Consider the following 26530-nt stretch of genomic DNA (forward strand, 5'->3'; position numbering starts at 1 on the left):
ACCAAAACAATTTGTACTCAGTTAGCCCACAGTGCATCTACACAGTAGAAATAATGCAGTTTGAGTCCACTTTAATTGTCATGGTTCAATGCGATGGCATCTTGGGAGCTGTAATGTGGTGAAGAACCAACACTCTAGGGCAGAGACAGGCAAAAGACCTTGTAAAACTACAACTCCCAGGATTGTACAGCATTGAGCCATGGCACTTGAAGTGGTGTCAAACAGTATTCATTCTACAGTGTAGATCAGGCATGGGCAAACTTTGGCCCTCCAGGTGTTTTGGACTTCAACTCCCACAATTCCTAACAGCCAGTAGTTTGCCCATGCCTAGTGTAGATGCACCATGTGGAAAAGAAAGAAGAAATATAAATATTCTTCTACTCAGACGTTGCCCAGATGTTTTGTTTTTTGTTTTTACCATCCTTGTGGGAGGCTTCTGTAATGTCCCTGTATGGGGAGCTGGAGCTGACAGGGGGAGCTCATCCACACTCTCCCCACATTCGAATTAGCAACCTTCAGGTCAGCAACTCAGCCTTCAAGTCAGCAGTCCTGCCGGCACTAGGGTTTAACCCATTGCGCCACCCGGGGCTCCTAGTTAAAGTGGTATCAAACTGCATTAATTTTGCAGTGTTGATGTACCCTCAGGGAAAGGAGAGGAGAAGAGAAAAGAAAAGGGTACAATCTTGGAGTTGTTGTGTGTTTTCCGGGCTGTATGGCCATGTTCCAGAAGCATTCTCTCCGGACGTTTTGCCCATATTTATGGCAGGCATCCTCAGAGGTTGTGAGGTACCTGCCATAGATGTGGGCAAAATGTCAGGAAAGAATGCTTCCGGAACATGGCCATACAGCCTGGAAAACACACAACAACCATGTGATTCCAGCCATGAAAGTCTTTGACAACAGATCCCAAAAAGTATATAACCTTGATCAGGAAAAAGCAAAGCACTGCAGCTTCTCCTAGATTACGTCTTCTTCCTCGTTAATATCTTTGGCCGTGTTGACCAAACTCAGATGTTGCTTGGCCACATGTGTCCCAGGGCCCTTCCACTTAGCCATATAACCCACAATATCGAGGCAGAAAATCCACAATATCTGCTTTGAACTGGGTTATCTGAGTCCACGCTAGCATATATTCCAGTTCAAAGCAAATAATGTGGGATTTTATCCAGCTGTGTGGAAGAGGCCCCAGTTTCCATGTGCCGAATGCTGGAAGACATGCAAAGGGGACTTGGAGGAACAGGTAATTGATGAGGTAGATAAAGTCAATGGGCTTGCCACTAATCTCCGGTCTCTCTTCTCCTTTCCAGACCCATCCCGATGGGGTAGCCGATCCCTATGGGCGACACGGATGAGTGGCAGCCCCCGCAGCAGCGGCAGCAGGAGGAGGAGGAGGAGGACTGACCGTTGGGGCTGAGCCATGGCCAGTTTTCTGCAACTATTACTGGCCTGGTTGGGAGGCTGCGGCTGCGTGGGGCGCCTGGTGCCTCTCGTCCAGGGAACCAAGGCCAGCACCTTCCGGGGAAACATGTCTCAGCGCTGGGAGAAGCCCCTCCTGCGGTCCCGACGCAGCTGGGTCTGGAACCAGTTCTTTGTCATCGAGGAATACGCTGGACCGGAACCCGTTCTCATTGGGAGGGTGAGCCAAAGAATCCTTGGATGGGTGCCCCATATGGTCACATAGGGGCCTCAAAGGAAAGCAGCCGGCTCTCCACATTCTCTGGGGATAAGAATGTTAAGAAATAATAATAATAATAATAATAATAATAATAATAATAATAATAATAAAACTTTATTTATACCCCGCCACCATCTCCCCAACGGGGACTCGGGGCGGCTAACATGGGGCCACGCCCAGAGCAATACAATATAATAACATATAAAAACAACATATCATAACACAATTAAAAGCAATACAATAGATGATAATAGACATTACATCAAGAAATAAAAAAAACAAAAAAACAGTAAAACAAGGGCAGGCCGCATGGACACAAGGATAAAACTTGGAGTGAGAGGGACAGGGGGGTACTCTACTGTGGACAAGGACACATGAAAGTAGGGCAGTCTAGAGGATAGATGCTGAGGGGGGAGTAACACAGAAATATATAACAGAAATTACTCACCGAAAGCACAGCGGAAGAGCCATATTTTCAAATCTTTCCTAAAAGCTAACAGAGTGGGAGCTTGCCTGATCTCAGTAGGTAGTGAATTCCATAGTCGGGGGGCCACAGCGGAAAAGGCCCTCTCCCTTGTACTCACCAGGCGGGCCTGGGATATAGACAGTGGTGATAAAAGGGCCTCCCCGGATGATCGCAGAGATCGGGCAGGTTTATGGTAGGAGATATGGTCACGGAGGTAGGTGGGTCCCAAACCGTTTAGGGCTTTATAGATGATGGTCTGCACCTTGAATTGGGACCGGAAGATGAATGGCAGCCAGTGGAGCTCCTTAAACAAGGGAGTGGATCTCTCCCTGTAACTTGCCCCCGTTATTAATCTGGCAGCCGAGCGTTGGACCAATTGTAATTTCTGGGCCGTCTTCAAGGGAAGACCCACGTAGAGCGCATTACAGTAGTGCAGTCTAGAGGTAACTAAAGCATGGACCACCGTGATCAAGTCAGACTTCACGAGGTATGGTCGCAGTTGGCGCACAAGTTTGAGTTGTGCAAAGGCCCTCCCGGCCACCGCCGACACCTGTGCTTCAAGCGTCAGCGCTGAGTCCAGGAGGACCCCCAAACTGCGGACCTGTGATTTTAGGGGGAGTGCAACCCCGTCCAACACAGGTTGCCACCCAATACCCCAATCCGACGAGCGACTGACCAGGAGGGCCTCTGTCTTGTCGGGATTGATTCTCAGCTTGTTCCTCCTCATCCAGTCCGCCACAGCGGCCAGGCACTGGTTCAGCATCCAAGGGGCTTCCTTGGAATCAGATGGAAACGAGTAGTGGATTTGCGTGTCATCTGCGTAGAGATGGCAACGCCCTCCAAAACTCCGGATGACCTCTCCCAGTGGTTTCATGTAGATGTTAAATAGCATGGCGGATAGGATAGACCCCTGCGGAACCCCACAGGTCAATGGCCAGGGGTCCGAGCAGGTGTCCCCCAGCTTCACCATCTGGGAGCGGCCCTCCAGGAAGGACTGGAGCCACTGCAAAACCGTGCCACCAAGCCCCATCCCAGAGAGCCGCCCCAGAAGGATACCATGGTCAATGGTATCGAAAGCCGCTGTGATATCCAGGAGAACCAGCAGGGTCACACTCCCCCTATCCAGTTCCCTGCGGAGGTCATCCACCAAGGCGACCAGAGCCGTCTCGGTACTGTGCCCAGGCCTGAAGCCAGACTGCGAGCAGTCCAGAAAATCGGTGTCATCGAGAAACCCCTGGAGCTGCGTGGCAACCACCCGCTCCAGGACCTTGCCCAGAAATGGGAGGTTGGAGATTGGTCTGTAATTGTCACAAACCGATGGGTCCAACAAAGTCTTTTTTAGTAGGGGTTTTACCACCGCTTGCTTAAAACAGGATGGAAATGACCCCTGACCCAAGGAGGCATTTATTATAGCCACAAACCACTCCAACAACCCATCTTTGGCCAGCTTAACCAGCCAAGAGGGACAAGGATCCAGAGCGCAAGTGGTCGCCCTCACAGACCCAAGAATCCCCTCCACGTCATCAGGAAGAACAAGCCGGAAAGAATCCCACAAGATCGAACAGACAGGTGCCTCGGTTACCTCCGCTGAGACCACAGTTAAGCTGGAGTCCAGCTCACGACGTATCTGAGCAACTTTGCCTGCGAAATGGTGCGCGAACTCGCTGCACCGAGTTGCCAAGCCATCGGGAAGCTCCTGGGTCTCGGGGGGGCGCAGGAGCTCCCCTACAACTCGGAACAACTCCGATGGCCTATTGGCCGCAGACGCTATGCGGGCAGTCGTGAAAGCTTTCCTGGCTGCTCGCAGAGCCACGGAGTAAGCCTTAATAGCGGCTTTAGCCCGTGCTTGGTCGGACACATCCTGAGATTTCCTCCAGATGCACTCTAGTCCCCTCCTCGCACGCTTCATCACGGCCAGCTCTTCAGTGAACCAAGGAGTCGACGTGACTCTACGCAGCGAGAGGGGACGTTCGGGAGCGATCGTGTCCAGTGCCCTTGTCAGCTCACTATTATAGCGATCAGCCAGGACATCGACAGGATCGCCAGTCTCCAGAACAGGAAGATCCCCAAGAGACCTCAGGAGTCCATCCGAAAGACTTTTGCCAGACCATAGAATCATGCTGGATGACTTACAAATAGGGGAATGCTTAGACTTGGATCTCATCTCCAAGATACCTCATTATGTACATACAGTAGACTCTCACTTATCCAAGCTAAACGGGCTGGCAGAAGCTTGGATAAGCAAATATCTTGGACAATAAGGAGGGATTAAGGAAAAGCCTATTAAACATCAAATTAGGTTATGATTTTACAAATTAAGAATTAAGATCATGTTTTACAACAAATTTGACAGAAAAAGCAGTTCAATACGCAGGAATGTTATGTTGTAATTACTGTATTTATGAATTTGGCACCAAAATATCACGATATATTGAAAAAATTGACTACAAAAATGGCTTGGATTATCCAGAAACTTGGATAAGCGAGGCTTGGATAAGTGAGACTCTACTATATATGCAAATACAAGCACAGGTTGAGTATCTCTTATCCCGAAATGCTTGGTATCAGCAGTTTTGGATTTTGTGTTTTGGACTATCTATACATAAGTAAGTAAGTAAGTAAGTAAGTAAAAGTTTATTTGTATACCGCCCTCTCTCCCAAAAGGGACTCAGGGCGGTTTCCAATATAAAATCAGCATAAAACATTGTACAATAAAACACTGAAACACTATAAAACTCTATAAGAATAAAAAGAAAGAAAGAAAGAAAAACATAACAATTCTGGACAAAGACTTTTTTCAGGATATTAATAAAGAAAAATTAATTATATTTTTGTCAACGGCAGCAAGGATGGTCTTTGCAAAGATGTGGAAGTTGGAGAAGATACCAGACAGAGAAGACTGGTTAAAAAAAGTATGGGAGATAAAAGATATGTACCAGCTAACATACTATTTGGAAAAAAAAAACACTGGCAAGGTTGTAAAGAAGACTGACTGGTCTGTATTTGAAGAGTATATGAATTTAAAGCACAATCCTTGAAGAATAGGTAAAAAGATTTTCTTTTAAGGTAAATGGGAGAGAAATAAAAGAAGCAGAATAAAAGAAACTTGAACAGGAAAAAGGGCTGAACGGAAGTTTTTTAAAAAGATTTTTTTTCTTCTTTTTTATTATTTTCATTTCTCTTTGGCTCTTCTCTTCTTTTTCTAAACTTTTCTATAAATATTGTTCCCACTCTTTCGATGTACAAGTAGTTTGAAAATCTCTAATACAAATTATTATAAAAAAACAAACATAACAATTGACTAAAACAATCACATAAACAGAAACAATATAATAATTCAAATAACATATGAATCGTGCATATATGTGCATCATGAGATACCTTGGAGATGGAACTTGAGTCTAAACATGGATTTCATTCATGATAGAGACATAGCATAAACATAATACACAATGTGTTGTCGAAGGTTTTCATGGCCAGGATCACAGGGTTGTTGTATGTTTTCCAGGCTGTGTGGCCATGTTCCAGAAGTATTCTCTCCTGACGTTTCGCCCACATCTATGGCAGGCATCCTCAGAGGTTGCCTGCCATAGATGTGGGCGAAACGTCAGGAGAGAATACTTCTGGAACATGGCCATACAGCCCGGAAAACATACAACAACCCTATAATACACAATATTTTTTAATAATCTTGGACATGAAACAAAGTTTGTGTACATCGAACCATCAGAAAGTAAAAGAATCACTACCTCAGCCTTTCGTGGAGACAAGTCTGGATTTTGGAGTACTTTGGCTTAGGAAATGGTTGGTAGTAAGAGATCTTGACCTGTATTCCAAAATCCAAAACATTTCGGGTCCCAAATATTTTGGATAAGGGATACTCTATAACAGATTGATGATGATAAATGGAAGCTCTTACGTGTGCCCACAATCCAGAGTTACCCTCAGAGCAATAACATGCCACTCAGGTTTGCAGGACAAAAATATAGGAACTTTACTGATTACAGGAGATCAAAAAAACAATAGTATTTACAATGGTCCCTCTGATCACTTATAGAAGTCCACAGTCATAAACAGTCCTTTCTCAGTCCACAAATCTGCTTCAGAAAAGAATACAGTCTTGGTTCTTCATCCTCTTTTCTTGGCAGCAAACAGGCCTCAAAATAGCAAGGCTTCTCTGAGTGCACTGCTCTCTTCACCAGCAGGACTCAGTCAGCACTGAAAGACTTGTCCAAACTGGTTCTGCAGCAGCAGAACAGAAACAGTGTCAAATCAATCCCCAGGTCTTTGCAGGCTCAGCCAATCGGCTTCATGCACTTCATTTTCCAGTTAACACAGACAACACAGTGCCTTTGCAAACCATGACACACTCAACCTACACATATATATTTGGCTACATTCTGTGCATGATTAATTGCCATCGGTTTAGTTTCTGCATAGGACACCCTTTATGAAAGACCTCCAGGCCATGCTATTAACAGGTCTTACAAATGTAGAATTGTAACATGTCTTACAAATGAAGATTTCTTGATTGACTCTGTTCATTTGCTCTGCAGTCTTCCTCTTTTCCTTCTGCCTTACCAACCCTACTCTGTATTCCCTTTCTATTCTGGTTCAGCTGCACACAGATGTGGACAGGGGCGAGGGCCGCATCAAGTATGTCCTGACTGGCGAAGGGGCCGGCACCGTCTTTGTCATCGATGAAAAGACGGGCAACATCCATGTCACCAAAACGCTGGACAGAGAGGAGAAAGCCCAGTACACGTTGCTGGCCCAGGCGGTGGATCGGGCTTCCAACCGGCCCTTGGAGCCGCCCTCCGAATTCATCATCAAAGTCCAAGATATCAATGACAACCCTCCGGTTTTCTTGCATGGTCCCTACCATGCCACTGTGCCTGAGATGAGCAACGTGGGTGAGTCTAGTGGTTTATGGCTGAAAAAAGACAGTCCTTTTCCGACCCACGAGATACTTCTCCTTGGGCGGATCTACACTGTGGAATTAATGCAGTCCAACACTATTTACCTGCCATGGCTCAATGCTATGGAATCCTGGGAGTTGTAGTTTCACAAGGTCTTTCACCTTCTCTGTCAAAGAACGCTGATGCCTCACCTGGCATCTCTTAAGATGAGTAGAAGAAACTTTGAGCTGAAACTAGGTTCTAAAATTGCTCTTCAAAATAGAGAAACATTCAGAGACTAGGGACAGAAGACTTTGGGGTTTTCCTTTATATATAAATGTAATGTGCATAATTAGGACCAAGTTAACAACAAAACCACTGGACCAAATCACACCAAATTTGGCCACAGTACTCATCACTTTCCAAAGAGTGACCTTACAGCTTCAAAGCCTGGCTGCTTCATACCTAGGGGATTCTATTGTTACCCAACTTAAATACCATTGAATAGCATTGCAGCTTCAAAGCCTGGCTGCTTCATACCTGGGAAATCCTCTCTAGGCCACCTTAAATGCCACAAAGGAAACCCCACTTAGGACTACGCCACAGCAATGCGTGGCCGGGCACAGCTAGTATCTTATAAAACTACAGCACCCAGGACTCCGTAGCACTGAGCTATAGCAGTTAAAGTGACATCAAATTGAATTCATTCTACAGCGTAGATACCCCTTTAAACATGGTGTGAATTAGAAGACACCCTCTGCCTCTGATTTGTTATATGAGCTCTTCCTCCTCATTTGTATAGCTTGGCATCCCTGCTAATGTGTTAAATAGCAATGATGATGGTGATTTGTTTCAGTCTGCTCCAATCTTTCAGGTACGTCCGTGATCCAGGTGACAGCCCAAGATGCAGATGACCCGCTCTATGGGAACAGCGCCAGGCTGGTCTACACAGTCCTTGAAGGATTGCCGTTCTTCTCCGTTGACCCCCAAACGGGTACATACTATGGGGGAGGTGACATGGGTGGGGTGGGGGCAATGGTATAGGACCCCATTGTGGAGAAAAGGAATGGCCGGGATGGAAGGCAATTATCACATGCTTTCTTGTTGTCCATCAAGGGAAATGATGGCAGGATTGTGGTCTGGCAGGCAGATAGATGTTTTTAGAGACTCAACATCCCATACAGAACAGGGATGTATCTACACTATAGAATGAATGCAGATTTGTACCACTTTAACTGCCATGGTTCAATGCTATAGATTCCTGGATGTTGTAGTATTGCAAGGACTCTTCACTGCCAAAGAGGAGCAGTGCCTTATCAAACTCCAACCCGCAGAATCCCATAGCCTTGAGCCATGGCTGTTAAAGTGGTATCAAGCTGCATTAATTCTGCATTGTAGATGCACCCGATGACTCTGAAGACCAGAGTGCAAATCTTGATCCCTTTGGAAACTAGCAATCCTTGCTTGGCCATGAAAGCCCACCTTGAGGAAGTCAAACACCCAAAAAAGAGGTAAAGGTTTCCCCTGACGTTAAGTCCAGTTGTGATCGACTCTGGGGGTTGGTGCTCATCTCCATTTCTAAGCCGAAGAGCCGGCATTGTCCATAGACATCCCCAGGTCATGTGGCCGGCATGACTGCATGGAGCGCCATTACCTTCACACACTCACAGCCCCAGAAAATCCAGTGATAGGATTGCCATCAGTTGGAAATGTTGGAAACACAACCACAGACTGCTGCGCAGTACTAACAAGAGTTAGATACAGTGCCATTGCTGATGTCTCAGAAAAAGCCTCTGCCAGTGTCAATCCCTGAACACACACAAACACACAACTACAGCTGCCTAGTAGCATTTGGCACATCTAGTTTTGGCTCCTCAACAAAAGCCTGTCTGACGCAAGGACCTAACAGCGACATCGCCTCTGGCCTCTCAGGAGCGCACCATCCCAGCACCACGGAAAGGTTGGCCTTATCATTAGGCAACCCAATTAATTGGAAAAGACGACAACGGCACTCAGTGAAATGAGAAACAGCAGGGAAAGAAGGAGAAACAAATTCCAGGCAGAGAGACTCAATGACGGAAGGCACGGCCCTGAGTTTGCAGGACTGGAGCAGGACTGTGGATGGCTGGGCCTCTCCGATGTCTCTCTTTTGTAAGGTTGCCAAAAGTCAAAGCTGATGTGATGGCAATTGTTTTATTCTGTTTATTTATTTTTATCTCACCCGTCTTTCAATATAGGGACCCAATAAATATAAAACAATGCTATTTAAAACAATGTCAGTTCATTAAAATATAGAATCATATAGTTAGAATAGACACTATGGACCACCCGGTCCAACTCCCTGCGATGCGTAGAAATATATATATATTTGGCCACCGGTGGCGCAGCGGATTAAACCACTGAGCTGCTGAACTTGCAGACCGAAAGGCTGGTGGTTTGATTCTGAGGAGCAGAGTGAATTCCCACTATTAGCCCCAGCTTCTGCCAACCTAGCAGTTTGAAAACATGCAAATGTGAGTAGATCAATAGGTACCGCTCTGGTGGGAAGGCAATGGTGCTCCATGCTGCCATGCTGGCTACATGACCTTGGAGGTGCCTACAGACAATGCCAGCTCTTTGGCTTAGAAATGGAGATGAGCACCAACCCCCAGAGTTGGAGACAACTAGACTTAATGTCAGGGGAAACCTTTACCTTTTACACACACACAGAGACACAACCATTGTTGATGTTAAAACCATTAAAATTAAGATGCCTCATCCCCGCCTTAAAATCCCAATCACATCACCAACATTCATCAGTTTATAAATGCCAGCAAAGAAATGTTTTAATCAGACAACAAAAGGTGAGCAGGGATGGGCCTCTCTAAGGAGGGATTTCCAAAGTCTGTGAATAGACCCCAGAAAGACCTTGTTCCCATAAAGAAGCTTGAGATGGTGGTGGCTGTATAATCCAGTTCAAAGCAGATAATCTGGATTTTATATGTAGATTTTATATGTAGAAGGGACTACAGAGAAGGTCTTCTCCAGGTGATCACTGTGTTTTAGGATGTGTGTACACTATAGAATGAATGCAGTTTGATATCACTTTAACTTTCCCGCTTCAAGGTAATGAATCCTGGGAATAGCAGTTTGGTGAGGCCCCAGCACTCTTTGGCAGAGGAAGCTGAAAGCCCTGTAAAACTATAGCTCTCGGGATTTCACAAAATTGAGTTCAAGTGGTATCAATCTGCATTAATGCTACAGTGGCTGGATCTACACTGCAATATAATACAGGTTAAATGCATCAGCCTGGGTTATATGAGTCTACACTACCATATAATGCTACAGTAGCTGGATCTACACTACCATACAATCCAGGTTAAATGCATCAAACTGGCCTATATGAGTCTACACTGCCATATAATCAAATTCAATGAAGTTAATCTGAATTTTGAAACTGGATTATATGGCAGTGCAGATCCAGCCAGTGCAGATGCATCCATAGGCTCATAAAGAGAGAGATAGAGAGACAATTATCCAAATAACCTGGAGCTAAGACACAAAAGGCTTTATAGGTCAAAACCAGTATATTGAATTACACCTGCAAATGAGCTGATGATTTACAACAAAAAGTCTCCCCCACCCACAATGAAGTGGATTTGCAGTGTCCTTTTCTCCAGCCGAAGAGGAGCCCTTCCTGCTTGCATTTGAGAGCGACTTATATTGCCAACCGAGCTCTGATGAACTTGAGGATGTTCAATGGGCAAGCTAACAGCCTTTAAGAAAATCTTAAATTAATAAGCACTACCCGAGCGTACAGGCGAGAGTACAGTGGAGGAAGTTTAAAAGTGGCTGGAGAAGCTCATCCATCCTTGGAATCACTTGCCCTTCCCGGCTTCCCTCCGACCGATTCACCCATCATTGGCTAATCCTATTAAGTCAAACCTCCACCTCTGCCCGTTTATTCATTTTTACGGCCGTGTTGTGAGCCTTTGGACCGTAGGCGCGGCTGGATCCAGTAATGGGGATTTGCTGGGAAAACAGTAGAACCGGTCTGTCTGATCTAGTACATTTGGCTTTAATGTTATGTTCAAGGACATTAGAAGTTTTATATGGATGTTATTTCGTTAGAATATTGTAAGGATATTATAAGAATAGCCTGTACTTTCCTTATATTTAAACCCAAAAATGACTAAACCTAAAATAACATCTCTGAACCTTTGATATATCAAGCGTTTGAATTGCTTTTGCAAACGCCCTTGATACACTGCCATATAAAATCCAGATGATCTTCTTTGAACTGGATTATATGGCAGTGTAGAGTCATATAATCCAGTTCACAGGAGATAATGAGGATTATCTGTTTTGATAATATGGATTATAGGGCAGTGTAGATCCAGCCTGAGATATTGGGTGCATCTAGTTAATGCAATTTGACACCCTTTTAACTACCATGGCTCAAGTCTATGAAATTATGGGAGTTCTAGTTTTCCAAGGTCTTGAGCCTTGTGTTGTTGAAGGCTTTGACGGCCGGAATCACTGGATTTCTGTCAGTTTCCGAGCTGTATGGCCATGTTCCAGAAGCATTCTCTCCTGACGTTTCACCCACATCTATGGCAGGCATCCTCAGAGGTTGTGAGGTCTGTGGGAAACTAGGCAAGTGGGGTTTATATATCTGTTGAATGATGTCCAGGGTGGGAGAGAGAACACTTGTCTGCTTGAGGCAAGTGTGAATGTTGCAACTGGCCACCTTGATTAGCATTTAATGGCCTTGCAGCTTCAAAGCCTGGTTGCTTCCTGCCTGGGGGAATTCTTTGTTGAGAGGTGTTAGCTGGCCCTGATTGTTTCAATGATTAGCATTGAATGGCCTTGCAGCCATTCGGTGGTAATCCTGGCTACCAGTATTTTTTTAAAAAAACTAAAATCAGGAGAGCAAATAAAGAATATGACTCCAAAAACAAAGGAATTCCAGTCATCAATCAATCAGAGCCAGCTAACACCACCCAACAAAGGATTCCCCCAGACAGGAAATGGCCAGACTTTGAAGCTGTAAAGCCATTCAATGCTAATCACAGTAGCCAATTGCAACATTCACACTTGCCTCCAACAGACAAGTTTTCTTTCTTCCATCCTGGACATTATTCCACAGACATATAAACCCCACTTGCCTAGTTTCCAACAGATCTCACAACCTCTGAGGATGCCTGCTATATATGTGGGCAAAACGTCAGGAGAGAATGCTTCAAGAACATGGCCATACAGCCCAGAAAATTCACAGCAACCCAGTCTTGAGGCTTCTCTGCCAAATGGAGCTGGCACCTCACCAAACTCCAACTCCCAGCATTCCACAGCATTGAGCTGTGGGAGTTAAAGTAGTGTTAAACTGCATCGATTCTACAGTGTAGATGCATCCATAAATAAATAAACTTCACTTTTATTCAATTCCTCTCTACACCACCATCTCTATCACTTATATTTCAAGTTGAGAAAAAATGATTCGGTCTAAGCGGGTGAACATTTTATTTAACTAAAGGATGCATTAGAACTGGTGACTGATTGCCAAGCGAGGGATGTTGTGAAATAGAAACAAGCTGAACGGTGCATTCATTTGTTAGTCTATTTATCTGCATAGTCAATACTTGTCTCCTTGGAGGAATAACTAGAATTTCATATGCAGCCTTTTCGTCCAGCTAAAGTGATCAGTTGCAAAACAACAGTGCAAGACAACTCTGTGTGTTTGCAAGAGAGTTGAGTCATCATTGTATAGTGATTTGTGTTTCGGACCAGAGGTGTAGCAACTTAATGCAGTTTGACACCACTTTAACTGCCATAGCTCAATGCTATAGATGCAGGGGAGTTGTAGTTTGGTGAGGCACCAGCATTATTTGGCGGATGCCCCTTTTACACTGCCATATAAAAGCCATATTGCCTGCTTTGAACTGATATATATGGCAGTGTAGACTCACATAATTTATTTAGTATTATTTATTTACAGCATTTATATTCCGCCCTTCTCACCCCGAAGGGGACTCAGGGCGGATCACATTACACATATAGGCAAATATTCAATGCCTTTTAACATAGAACAAAGACAAGACAAACACAGGCTCCGAGCGGGCCTCGAACTCATGACCTCCTGGTCAGAGTGATTCATTGCAGCTGATTGCAGCTGGTTGCTCAACAGCCTGCGCCATGGCCCGGGCCCAGTTAAAAGCAGATAATGAGGATTATCTGCTTTGATAATCTAGATTATATGGCAGTGTAGAAGTGGTCTGAGAAGGCTAAAGACATTGTGAAACATCAGCTCCCAGGATTCCATAGCATTGAGCCATATCACACAAAGTGGTGCCAAACTGGATTCATTTCACAGTGTAGCTCAGGGATGTCAAGCTCATTTTCATCGAGGGCCACATCAGCCTTATGGTTGCCTACAAAGGCCCATTGAATCCATGGATGGAGAATACAGACTGCCAACTACATATAAACTGCTGTGAGTTTTCTGGGCTGTATGGCCACGTTCTAGTAGCATTCACCCACATCTATGTCAGGCATTCTTTGTGAGGTCTGTTGGAAACCAGGCACGTGGGGTTCATATATCTGTGGAATAATATCCAGGGTGGGAGAAATAACTTTTGTCTGTTTGAGGCAAGTGTGAATGTTGCGACTGGCCACCTTGATTAGCATTGAATAGCCTTGCAGGTTCAAAGCCTGGCTGCTTCCTACTTGGGGGGAATCCTTTGTTGGGAGGTGTTAGCTGACCCTAATTATTTCCTGCCCAGAATTCCCCTGTTTTCTGAGTTAATCGGGATAGTAAATAAAGAACAACACTCAAGAAAGAGGCAGGAAGCAGACATTCCAGGCAGGAAGCAGTGAGGCTTTGAAGCTGCAAGGCCATTCAATGCTAATCAAGGTGGCCAATTGCAACATTCACACTTGCCTCAAACAGACAAGAGCTTTTTCTTCCACCCTGGACATTATTCCACAGATATATAAACCCCACTTGCTTAGCTTCCAACAGATTTCACAACCTCTGAGGATGCCTGCCATAGATATAGGTGAAACGTCAGGACAGAATGCTTCTGGAACATAGCTATACAGCCCGGAAAACTCACAAAACTCACATGATTCTGGTCATGGAAGCCTTTGACAACACATTCAACTATATCTCTATCTATCTATCTATCTATCTATCTCTCTCTCTCTCTCTCTCTCTCTCTCTCTCTCTCTCTCTCTCTCTCTCCATACACATACATAGTAAAGGTAAAGGTTTTCCCCTGACGTTAAGTCCAGTCGTGTCCGACTCTGGGGGTTGGTGCTCATCTCCATTTCTAAGCGGAAGAGTCGGCACTCTCCGTAGACACCTCCAACGTCATGACTGCATGAAACGCTGTTACCTTCCCGCCGGAGCGGTACCTATTGATCTACTCACATTTGCATGTTTTCGAACTGCTAGGTTGGCAGAAGCTGGAACTAACAACGGGCGCTCACTCTGCTCCCCGGATTTGAACCTAGGACCTTTCAGTCTGCAAGTTCAGCAGTTCAGCACTTTAACACACTGAGCCACCAGAGGCTCCATACACATACATACATATGTACATACATACATGGTGGTCCGTTTTCTTTAGTTTTTACCAGTCTAGATGCCCAGAGGTTATTGAAAGACAACTCCCATCCCTTTTAATTCTCCGCCATGTGGACTGGGGATAATGGCAATTGCAACCCAGCAGCACTTGTGGCTCAAAGGTTGGAGAAAGGCTAAAGGACATTGGAAAGTCAGGCATCATATCCACAAGCCTTGTCTCTCAATTCAAACCTCATTATCCTGACTAAACAGAACAAACAGTAGCTTTCCAGATGTTACTGTATCACAACTTCCATCAACTTTAGTCATTATGTCTAATGTTAAAGAATACAGGAGTTGTAGTCCAGCATAAAACGACATGGCGAATCACACTTTCTCGGCCATTCAGAAGACGATAGCACGTCCCCTCCTATTTGTCTACTAGACCTTTTTCCATTCTGCTTCTCCCTTTCTGATGCTCTTTTTGCAATGATTAGGTGTCATCCGGACTGCAACGCCCAACATGGACCGGGAAACGCAACAGGAGTTTCTGGTGGTGGTGCAAGCCAAGGACATGGGGGGCCATGCCGGGGGTCTTTCGGGAAGCACAACGGTGACCGTCACATTGAGCGACGTCAATGACAACCCACCCCGCTTTCCACAAAGTAAGTATGAAAAATTAGCTAGCGATGGGCAAACTTTGTTCCGCGAGGTGTTTTGGACTCCAACTCCCATAATTCCTAACAGCCTCAGGCCCCTTCCTTTTCTCCCTCAGCCGCTTAAGCGGCTGAGGGAGAAAAGGAAAGGGCCTGAGGCTTTCTTATAAAGTCTACTCAAAAGTAAGCCTCATTGCAGTCAATAGGATTTACATTTAGGGAAATGGCAGTCGCTTTAATTGGTTTTTTTTAAAGAAATGCTTTCCCTAAGCAAGAGGGAGAGACAAAGCGAGCGCAGAGCACAGATTCTACCTCCTAATCTAATTTCTCGATTTATCGTTCCGCTGTCGAGCTCGGCATTATGAAACATTTTAAATTTAATTTTATATACCCGATCACAAAGCTCATAAATAGACAGTGTGCAAGTATCCTGACAGTATTGATGTTCCCCCTTCTTAGCCAATATATTACCGCGGGCAAACAAATACCCACAAATAAGCGTCCAAATCAAATACTTTAAGATCTTAAGCCAACAGTGAAAAGATCTTAGAAGAATTAATGTCCGTTCCGAAACGTTATGTAAGCATTGCTGCCCTGTAAGTGTTTTAGAAATGTTGGTTCGGAATTCATGCAAAATGTTACCCAACTCTTCCATTGCAGAATTTGGTAACTGTGGCCTTTCACACACACACACACAGACATATATACATATATACACACACACATATACATATACAGTAGAGTCACACTTATCCAACATAAACGGGCCAGCAGAATGTTGGATAAGCGAATATGTTGAATAATAAGGAGGGATTAAGGAAAAGCCTATTACACATCAAATTAGCTTATGATTTTACAAATTAAGCACCAAAACATCATGTTTAACAACAAATTTGACAGAAAAAGTAGTTCAATACACAGTAATGCTAAGTAGTAATTACTGTATTTACGAATTTAGAACCAAAATATCACTATGTATTGAAAACATTGAATACAAAAATGTGTTGGATAATCCAGAACATTGGATAAGCGAGTGTTGGATAAGTGAGACTCTACTGTGTATATATATACATACACACACACACACACACACACACACACACATATATATATATCAACACATCAACCCCAGTCATGAGATATTATGGGTGTTGCAGTCTATAAATTATTTGGATGCCCATATTTTCCCATTTGCGCTTTTATATTGTTCTTATTTTCAGTTTCACGGTTTGCAAAATAACAGTGATGGGACTGGATTAAGGCCCCTTCCGCACTGCCACTATATCTCAGAATCTGATCCCAGAATTATCTTCTTATCACAGATTATCTGGCAGTGGAAACTCATATAAGCAGATAATCTGAGATCAGATCCTGGGATATAAGGCAGTCTCGAAGGGGCCTAAGACATGGAAGCCAGCCACATCATTTGGCTATTGAAAAGCAAACAGAGAATGGGAACCACAAATACTACAACTTCAGGCCTCATTTTGAAGAGCCTTAGTTTTTTTTACAATAATTCCAAATTTTGAAATGCTCCAAAATTCGAAGCATTTCAAATCAAGGATGCTGAACATTTATCTAAATCCTGAATGAAGGGCAAGCAAAGAGCCAAGAACTTTGATTTTGACTACACTGTAGAACTGATGCAGTTTGTGTGATGGCACGCCTGAGCCTTTGGGGAAACTATAGTGTCTGGCTTTATTCGGGGGGTTGGGGGGTACCTTCTGATAAGATCAAGACCCTTAACATACAGAGGCACTTTAGGCAAGATGAAAGTTAACCAAAATGAGTTTATTGAAGACAGGAAGAACAAAGGGCTAACTCCACCCGGAACTATTGTAAAATAGCTTAAAACAATATTTATTTATTTATTTATTTATTGCAATTATTTATACCCCGCACTTCTCACCTGAGGGGACTCAGGGTGGCTTACAAGTGGCAATTGATGCCATTACACCATTATACAATGAACAAAAACGTTAAAACAGTTAAAACAGTCATAAAATACACTATACAAATTTTAAAACAATGCAAAGTGCTTATGTCATTCATCCACCAGACCTTATACAAGAGCTTTAATTCAGACCGAAAGGAGATTTTGCTGGTTGCAGTCATCTCTCTGGAATCTTGGGAAGTCTTTTGCCTCTGATACAAATTAACAGAAACATCAGCTTTCTCTGTCAAAGAGTTCTAGTGCTTCCAGCTGCCAGGATTCCATAGCACTGAGCCATGGCAGTTCAAGTAGTGTCAAACTGCATTAATTCTACAGTGTAGAGATGCACCCTTTGTTATCATGGGATCCAGAGTAACAAGTACTCTTTTGGATGTTGATGTTCAGCTTCTGTTGCCCCATGGCTAAACATCAACATCCAAATGAGTAAATTTGTTAGTCTCCATACCACATAGTCTAATAACAATTACTAAGGACAAGAGCTGGTGGCAGGAGATGCTTCTTAAATCAGAAGTCACCATAACATAGCATGTACAGGTGTGAATGCAGCACAAGTGTCAAACTGCCATACTGTCATCCCTTTATATGTGCATGCATGCTTTTTATGCCTCTCATTGCCAACCCATTAGGCTCCTACCAGTTTTCCGTGGTGGAGACGGCCCCTCCAGGCTCGGTGGTAGGACGGTTACGGGCACATGACCCCGATGAAGGGGAGAATGCCTTGCTGGCTTATAGCATCTTGGATGGAGGAGATGGAGCTGAGGCCTTTGCCATCCACACGGATTCGCTGGGACAGGATGGGATCATCACAGTCAAAAAGGTGGGTCAGGACAAGTGCCTGAGCAGGGCATCAGAAGCAGAAAGTGGACTTTATAAAAGCCTCTGAGCCCTCCAATCCAGGTGGGTATTTCCACCAGTCCAAAGATGCCACAGAATTAGGGATCTCTGCAGGTGGTTGCTTCCCCCTCGGGAGCTTACTAAGGGAAATGCCTTCACGTCACCATCTTGCTCAGTTCTCTCCATCTCCCCAAGGACAACAGATGTTGGGAGCGGAGGCTGATGGAAATGAACCAAGCAAAAGCAGTGAGGTAACTTTGGGTGCACAGCATTGGTCCCTAGAGAAATGCTTAGGATTTGGAATACGGAACCTTCTCAGATTATATAGGGCTTCCAACCAGTCATAAAGTTTGGAAGCCTATCAGCAACCAAAGACTGGGGGAGGGGAGGGGGCAATCAGTGTGTTCTAAGTCCCGTAAGATCTCCACAAATTTAGGTTTGACTGTTGAGATTTGGTTATTCACAGATTTGGTTTAAAATGTTCTCTCTTGGAATCTCGAAGTCCTCCAGTGTGACTCTTTGGTCCTCCAGTTGGATTCTATGACCGATGTCCTCCAGATGTTGACCGTACAGCTATGCTGGAGATCCTGGACATTCCGAGAAGGAAACTTCTCTGAGAATTCTCTAGGTTTTCTGGTGCAATTCCATGGTCAACGTCCAGTGGAAGTTGACCATAAAATCCTTGTGGAGGACATAGAAATTGCTAGGTAAAATAGTAAATTTTTAATCTACAGTTTTTCACTTTCATGGGGGTTCTTTGCCCCTACCGCAGGGAATATGGAGGCTTGACATACAACCCTTTCAGTCCCAGACTTTAAATATGACCTCTCAAGACTCTCTTTTCCATGGACAATGAGATGCCTCCAGATATTGTCTTATTATTTGCTATCATTTTGACATCCTCCCAAGATTCAGAATGACACATGCCTCTGCCATATCCAGGTATTGCTCTTTTCTTAATTATGTCCTCCATTCTCCCCTCCTTCCTCTTAACCGGGCGGCCACCCATAGCCTCTGGATTTTGAATCCCGCCGCTCTTATACTTTCCGCGTGGAAGCCACCAACACCCTCATCGATCCCCAGTACATTCGCAAAGGCCCCTTCAAGGACATCGCCACTGTCCGGATCACGGTGGAGGACGCTGACGAACCTCCATCCTTCTCCCGCTCCGAGTACCACCTCGCCGTTTACGAGAACAGCCCCCCGGGGACCCTTGTGGGCAAGGTGGCGGCCGTGGACCTCGATTCCCCCAGCAGCGTCATTCGGTAATGGCAGTGGGCACCACAGGAGCGGGGCGGGAATGCTGTAGCTGGAGGGCCGGGGGGCTTCTCCTTTTGGTGTGTGGTGTGTGTGAAGTTACAGTTACTCCGTTTATACCTGGTTGCCACGACAACCTGATACCCCAGGTTCCCCCCCATCTTCTAGATACTCCATCCTGCTGCCCACGGACCCTGAACGGTATTTTAGCATCAATCCCCAGGATGGGACGATTCTCACCTCGGTGCCCCTGGACCGGGAGGTGTTGCCCTGGCATAACATGACGGTGGTGGCCACTGAACTTGGTAAGGGACAGGTGGGTTTGGTTCTGTGGAACGGCTGGGAAGTGGCAAGGGGGAAGTGTGGGGTATTTGTATGGTGAATTCCCCATCTCTGAAGGTTTTCAAACAGAGCCTGGATGGCTATATGTTGTAGTTGGGCACTACTATCTGGACACTATCTGTTGGAAGTCTCTGGACTCCTGTATTGCCAGCGTGTTGGACTGGATGGTCCTTGTGGTTCTTCCAACTCTATCTTTTCATGATTCTAAACAAGTCGGTCTTCCCCATAAATATGTATTGAACAACAAAGCATACAATTTCCCCTATAGGCAAATATGTATTCATTCTTTCTCTCTTTTTTCTCTCCCTGCCCTCCCACCTCTCCTTGATGCATCTCTGTGTAATCCTCCATGCTTGGCTTGTTTCGGTCTCATGGCTTTGGGCTGACTCCTTTGCATCCTAAACCCGTGTTTGCCTTATGCGCCACCACCATTCCATACTTGTTATGAACATGCATGGTGGGAATGTGCGGTGGGGCGATTAACATGTTTCGTTACGGCTTTTGCATTTTGCTTGTGCCGGATGGTTATCTGTTGGGTGGCTGGTCACTACACTGTGTGCTGGACATGTTCATTTGTCATACTATTGTCTTGAAACTTTGGGGCTGTGTACACATATATGCACGTGTGCTTTGAATCTTTGAATGGCTAAAACTTCTTTATCCCCTTTGTTTTTGTTTCTGTGCCATCTCTTGACTGCAACCGTTGCCTGCCTGTGTGCTATTCCTCTGCCTCTCCCTCTTTTATCTCTCTCACCGTCTTATGTAAATCTATGCAATGGGATTTTGTATGTTTGTCACATGGAAATGCATGATCTGTGGTGTGTGACCTGTACGGCTCTCCTACGTGGATGGATTTCATTCTCCCTCTGGATCTGGGTTAATCATGCGCCGCTTCTCTGTGTCCTCCACACATCGCCTCCAACCTTGCGCTGACTGTGTTTTGTTTGCATATCATTTCCCTTCCGGGATTGTGGCACCGTCACTCACCGGCTTTGCCCTTGTTGGCCGCGGGGGCTCCATGTCACTCCCCCACTCCTGCTCTTGCTCTCAGACAGCCCTACGCAGGCCTCTCATGTCCAAGTAGCCATCCAGATCCTGGATGTGAATGACAATCCGCCCCAACTGGAGCACAGCTACGAGCCCTTCATCTGTGACAATAGTGTCCCCGGCCAGGTCAGTCACCCTGGGACTTTAGTTCTGGGAAGGCCGTGCTCTGCAGGGAGGTGGACCAAAGGTGCTCTTGTTCATCGCTTGTTTTCTTCTCCTCGGCCAGTTGGTGCAGCTGATCCGGGCGGTGGATCGAGATGAAGATGGCAACACGAGCCGCATCATCATCCGCTCCCCGCATGGGATAAGGGAACCCAATGTCACTGTGAGAGACAACAAGGGTGAGGGGTTTGAATGTCTTTTTCTAGAGCTTTGGTCGTGAGCTTGATCTCTACAGTTCCATATGGACTAGGAATTTGAGAGATGCTGAAATCTGTACCAAGAACTGTATAAGATATACAGAGCCAACATCTCTGTGGCAATCCTCTCACTTCTATCAATGTCAAAATGAACATGGTGGCACATACATTCTTGGATGCATGTGAACTGGTAAAAATGTTTGAATGGTGATGATACATTTTTTCATACTTGCTCTCTAAGAGCATTTTGTTAAAACCCAAAGTCAGCCTTTTCATGGCAGTGGCGCAATGGGTTAAACCCTTGTGTCGGCTGAACTGCTGACTTGAAGGTTAGGTTGCTGACCTGAAGGTTGACAGTTCGAATTCAGGGATGGGCGAGCTCCTGTCTGTTAGCTCTAGCTTGCAGGGACAGGAGAGAAGCCTCCCACAAGGATGGAACTCATCCAAGCGTCCCCTGGGCAACATCTCTGTAGACAACCAATCCTCTGGGTTGTTGTATGTTTTCCGGGCTGTCTGGCCATGTTCCAGAAGTATTCTCTCCTGACGTTTCACCCACACCTATGGCAGGCATCCTCAGAGGTTGTGAGGTATGGAGAAACTAAGCAAGGAAGGTTTATATATATCTGTGGAAAGTCCAGGGTGTGAGAAGAACTCTTTGTCAGTTGGAAAGCCAGTGTGAATGTTGCAGTTAATCACCTTAATTAGCATTGGAAAGGTTCATCTCCTGGCTATTTCTGCCTGGGGGCATCCTTTGTTCAGAGTCATTAGCTGCCCTTGGAACTCTTCTGTTTTCAGAGTGCTGCTTCTTATTTACTGTTCTGATTTTTGAGTTTTTTAATACTGGTAGCCAGTTTTTGTTCATTTTCATGGTTTCCTCTTTTCTGTTGAAGTTGTCCACATGCTTGTGAATTTCAATGGCTTCTCTGTGTAGTCTGACATAATAGTTGTTGGAGTGGTCAAGCATTTCTGTGTTCTCAAATAATATACTGTGTCCAGGATGGCTGATTTCTCTATCATGTCAGACTACACAACTGACAAAGAGTTCTTTTCACACTTTCCACAGATATATATAAACCTTCCTTGCTTAGTTTCTCCATACCTCACAACCTCTGAGGCTGCCTGCCATAGATGTGGGCGAAACGTCAGGAGAGAATATTTCTGGAACATGGCCATACAGCCCGGAAAACATACAACAACCCTTTGATCCCAGCCATGAAAGCCTTCGACAACACAACCAATTCTCTCACACCAGTTGTGACTTGCAGTATGTTCTCAAGTTGCTTCTGAAACGGTTTTTAAAAAATCATCTCCTTTCCAGATAACTCTGCCTCTTTGCTCCTCCGGGCCGGCCGTCTGCCTGCGCAGGGGACATCCCTGCTGGTGCCCCTGGAGCTAGTGGACGGCGGTTCCCCCACCCGCACGGGTTCCCCAACGCTGACCGTGAGCATCTGCCGGTGTCGCCGAGACGGAGCCATGCACTCGTGTGGGCCCGAGGCCCAGGGATCGCCCGCCGGCCTCAGCACCGGAGCCCTCCTTGCCATCCTGGCCTGCGTGGGCACCCTGCTTGGTAAGAAAGGACTCAAAGGGGCTGTATATCTGAGGCATGAGAGGTTAGGAAAGGTTTGGAGAATGATGGGAAAGTCTGCTAGTGGACAAGGATCAGCAACCGTAGAAGAGGAGGGTGGCTCACTCTTTGATGGACCTCCACCAACACCTTCGAACTATCAAGAGACATTATGAGAAACTGAGAGTTTTTAGGGTGACAGCCATAAAGTGTGGATCTCTTGCACTGCTGTGGGAATTCCTGCCGTATTGAGTTTTCTTGGTCAGGATGTGCAATATCTGGTATGGGGTTGCCCATTTGTTCCCCCCTCTAAATGAGGCTGTTTTTGCACCAATGCATTTGCTGTTGGATTACTGACATGTGATGCTGTAATAGCAAACAAAAGCAGTGTTTTACATCAAAATTGGAGCCTCCAGTGGTGCAGCAGGCTAAACCATTGAGCTGCTGAACTTGCTGACCAAAAGGTCGGCAGTTCGAATCTGGAGAGCAGTGTGAGCTCCTGCTGTTAGCCCCAGCTTCTGCCAACCTAGCAGTTCGAAAACATGCAAATGTGAGTAGATCAATAGGTACTGCTCTGATGGGAAGGTAACAGCGCTCCTTGCAGTCATGCCAGCCACATGACCTTGGAGGTGTCTACAGACAATGCCGGCTCTTTGGCTTAAAAGTGGAGATGAGCACCAACCCCAGAGTCAGTCATGACTAGACTTAATGTCAGAGGAAAACCTTTACCTTTACCTACATCAAAATTATTTGGTTTTGAACTGTGTGCAAACATTCAAACGTTTTAACTTTAAAATATGAAATAATTGCTTCTGCTAGGCCACTGACATTTCACAGAGGAACAGCAAATTCACTTGTGATGCCAAAAATCTCAAAAGCAAGTCTTGGCTCTTCCATATGCTCATGGAGTTGTCCACCCTATTCTAGGTCATAAGCTCAGAACGTCTACAAATAGGGGAAGGCAAAGAGGCTTGATGGTCAGGTTTGTCATTGAAGAGGCTGTCATGACTTAGAGTGAGACGGGTTCAATCTTTGGGGACTGTCTCACCAGTGCTGGCTTCTCCAAGAAACATCCAAGAGATAACACAGGATGTGTCTGATGAGTACATGGAGGTGGTTCTATCCTGTTAAGCTTTTTCTTTCTCCATCCATTTCCTCCATTCTTTCTTCCCTGCCTGCCCCTGTCCAGCCCTGGTGTTGCTCTTTGTCGCTCTCCGGAGGCAGAAGCAGACCACCCTGCTCCCCTTTGAGGAAGAGGACGTCCGAGAGAACATCATCACCTACGACGACGAGGGTGGTGGCGAAGAGGACACGGAGGCCTTCGACATGGCCGCCCTCCAGAACCCGGACGCCGCCCCCCCTCCGCCGCAGCACCGGCGCCTCCTCCGGCGGGACGTCCTGCCCCGTCCGCACTTCACGGCCTCCCTGTCTACCCGGGTGCCCCCCCAGCCCCACGACGTGGCCAGCTTTTTGGCGGCCCGCTTGTGCGAGGTGGATTCCGACCCTTCCGTCCCGCCATATGACTCCATCCAGGTGTACGGCTACGAGGGGCAGGGCTCCTCCGCGGGCTCGCTCAGTTCCCCCGGCTCCTCGTGCGCCGGAGACAGCGACGCAGGTGGATACGAATACCTGGAAGAATGGGGCCCGCTCTTCCGAACACTGGCCGAGCTCTACGGTGCCCCGGAAGGGCCGCCTCCTCCCACCTGAGGGACGTGACGCGGGGAGGGGACATCCATGGAAGAGTGTAGCCTTCTGATTCCTGTTGGTCCTTTATGTGTTGCTTGCGGAGCTTGGGAAAAGTTTCTCGGAGGACTGCAACTCCCAGAATCCCCAAACCAGCATGGTCACTGCTGGCGAGGAGGTTCTGGATGTTGTGATCCAAAAAAAAGATTCTTCCCCCAGAGTTCCAGTTTGTTTGTTCTTCTTTTCTTCCTTTTCAGTTAACTGACTTACTTGTTCTCAGTTAGAATGTGTCCTTTTAGCGTGCTTCTCAACTCATTCTCTCCAAACACCTTCCTGTGTACCTGGCTATTGTTGCTTTGCTATATATTTTTTCAGTCAAACTAATTTCTCCCGGTTGGCCTTTAAATTGTTTCAGTTACATTTTGCTTCCTTTTCTTCCCTTTTATTTCAGCCTCTTTGTCTCCTGCGTATCCTCACCTCTCTCCCAGTTTTACTTCCTTCCATTCCTGATTTTTTTTCTGTAATACTACCTCTGCATCTCTGGACCTTTGTTTATCTTTTTTTTAACGGCGCTTTTTCCCCTTTCACTCTCTCGGGTCATTCGTAACGTCTGTTTTCATAGCTTGAGTTCTTGTTTCTTTCTTGCAGTATCTGTGCTGTGCTTTATTACGTTTCGGTTTCCTCCCTTTCCCCCTCTCCCTGTATAAAATACGCTATGCATTCATTCTTTCCCCAAATCCTTTGGTACCAAACTCCCTGCCTCCCCGGACCCTAACAATTCAGTCTTGCCAGCATGGATTTACCTCTCATTCGACTTGCAGACCACCCCAAGCCCTGACAGTGGAACCGATCCCAGGATCTTCGCAGAGGCGGCAGCGCGGTGGACGTTTGGACCTGGACTTTGCCCTCTGGACAACGCTCTCCTCTTCTGATGCCACAGCGGGACTTGACACATCCGGGACAATTTTATTCTAGGGAGCTGAGGCATAATCGGTGTCAGGTCGGGACATCCATGTTATAATTTCGTAATAAACAATTTATTTTCTAAAAAAAAACAAAACAAGGAGTTTTTCATTAAACTGCTGAGCTGATGAACTTGCTGATCAAAAGGTCAGCAGTTCGAATCCAGGGAGCGGGGTGAACTACCGCTGTTAGTCCCAGCTTCTGCCAACCTACCAGAAACATGTGAATGTGAGTAGATCAATAGGTACTGCTCTGGCAGGAAGGTAAAGACGCTCCATGCAGTCATGCTGGCTACATGATCTAGGAGGTGACTATGGACAATGCCGGCTTAGAAATAGAGATGAGCACCAACTCCCACAGTCAGACACAACTAGACTTAGTATCGGGAAAACTTTTCCCTTTATCTTTAGGAGCTTGTGAGTTTATAGGAGCTATTACCAGCAAATCTCTGGAAGAAAAACAAAGGGTGCATCTACACTGTAGAATTGATGTAGTTTGACACCACTTTTATCAGCCATGGCTCGATGCTATGGAATCCTGGGAGGTGCCATTTTGCAAGGCACCAGCATTCTTTGGTAGAGAAAGGCAAAAAGCTTTTAAAAGAACAGCCAACCCTCAAGACTCCATAGCATTGATCTACGGCAGTTAAAATGGTGTCAAACTGCATTAATTTGACAGTGTAGATACACCCAAAGTTGTGTGTAACTTTAATGACTATAATGGATGTGATCTAGAGCTATAAATATTCCTTATCCCAAGTGCTTGAGACATTTGGGATTTTGGAATATCTATATTTGTATATATGTACATAATATGTAGATAAGCAACCCCGGATGGGCAGCGGGTTAAACTGGTGAGCTTGCTGACCATAAAGTCGTCAGTTCAAATCCAATGAGTGGAGTGAGCTCCCACTGTTAGCCCCAGCTTCTGCCAACCTAACAGTTCGAAAACATGCAAATGTGAGTAGATCAATAGGTACCACTACAGCGGGAAGGTAACGCCACTCCATGCAGTCATGCTGGCCACATGACCTAGAAGGTGTCTATGGACAACGCCGGCTATTCGTCTTAGAAATAGAGATGAGCACCAATAATTCCTCTCCTTAAACATTCAGTCTTCTTGAAATTATACGCAGGGAACTGAGGCTTCCACAACACAACAGTTTCCCATCTGGGGGGCAAGCAAGCCTCTCTCATCCCCTTCCTTGGTGCATTAATATTTATCCAGCACAGTTTAGGCAGGAAATTGAGATGCTGGGGAGTATTCGAGGGAGGGTCAAACAAGATGGTAAA

The 26530-nt window shown here is 45.6% G+C and overlaps 1 protein-coding gene across 2 annotated transcripts in view; it reads left to right on the forward strand.

The window, feature by feature from the left end:
• Window positions 1-25338, forward strand: part of cdh24 (cadherin 24) — a 52268-nt gene extending 26930 nt beyond the window's left edge. For both annotated transcript variants that reach the window (XM_062957530.1, XM_003229018.4), the window contains exons 2-12: window positions 1308-1636; window positions 6760-7054; window positions 7914-8033; window positions 15077-15244; window positions 17816-18006; window positions 19035-19288; window positions 19449-19585; window positions 20674-20795; window positions 20896-21010; window positions 22347-22595; window positions 23782-25338. In XM_062957530.1, the coding sequence (XP_062813600.1) occupies window positions 1418-1636; window positions 6760-7054; window positions 7914-8033; window positions 15077-15244; window positions 17816-18006; window positions 19035-19288; window positions 19449-19585; window positions 20674-20795; window positions 20896-21010; window positions 22347-22595; window positions 23782-24299 (2388 nt within the window). In that variant the 5' untranslated portion in view covers window positions 1308-1417 and the 3' untranslated portion in view covers window positions 24300-25338. The remainder of the gene's footprint in view (window positions 1-1307; window positions 1637-6759; window positions 7055-7913; window positions 8034-15076; window positions 15245-17815; window positions 18007-19034; window positions 19289-19448; window positions 19586-20673; window positions 20796-20895; window positions 21011-22346; window positions 22596-23781) is intronic.
• The last annotated feature ends 1192 nt before the right edge of the window (window positions 25339-26530 follow it).

Source organism: Anolis carolinensis, chromosome 6 (genome assembly GCF_035594765.1).
Source record: "Anolis carolinensis isolate JA03-04 chromosome 6, rAnoCar3.1.pri, whole genome shotgun sequence".
Classification (NCBI taxonomy): domain Eukaryota; kingdom Metazoa; phylum Chordata; class Lepidosauria; order Squamata; family Dactyloidae; genus Anolis; species Anolis carolinensis.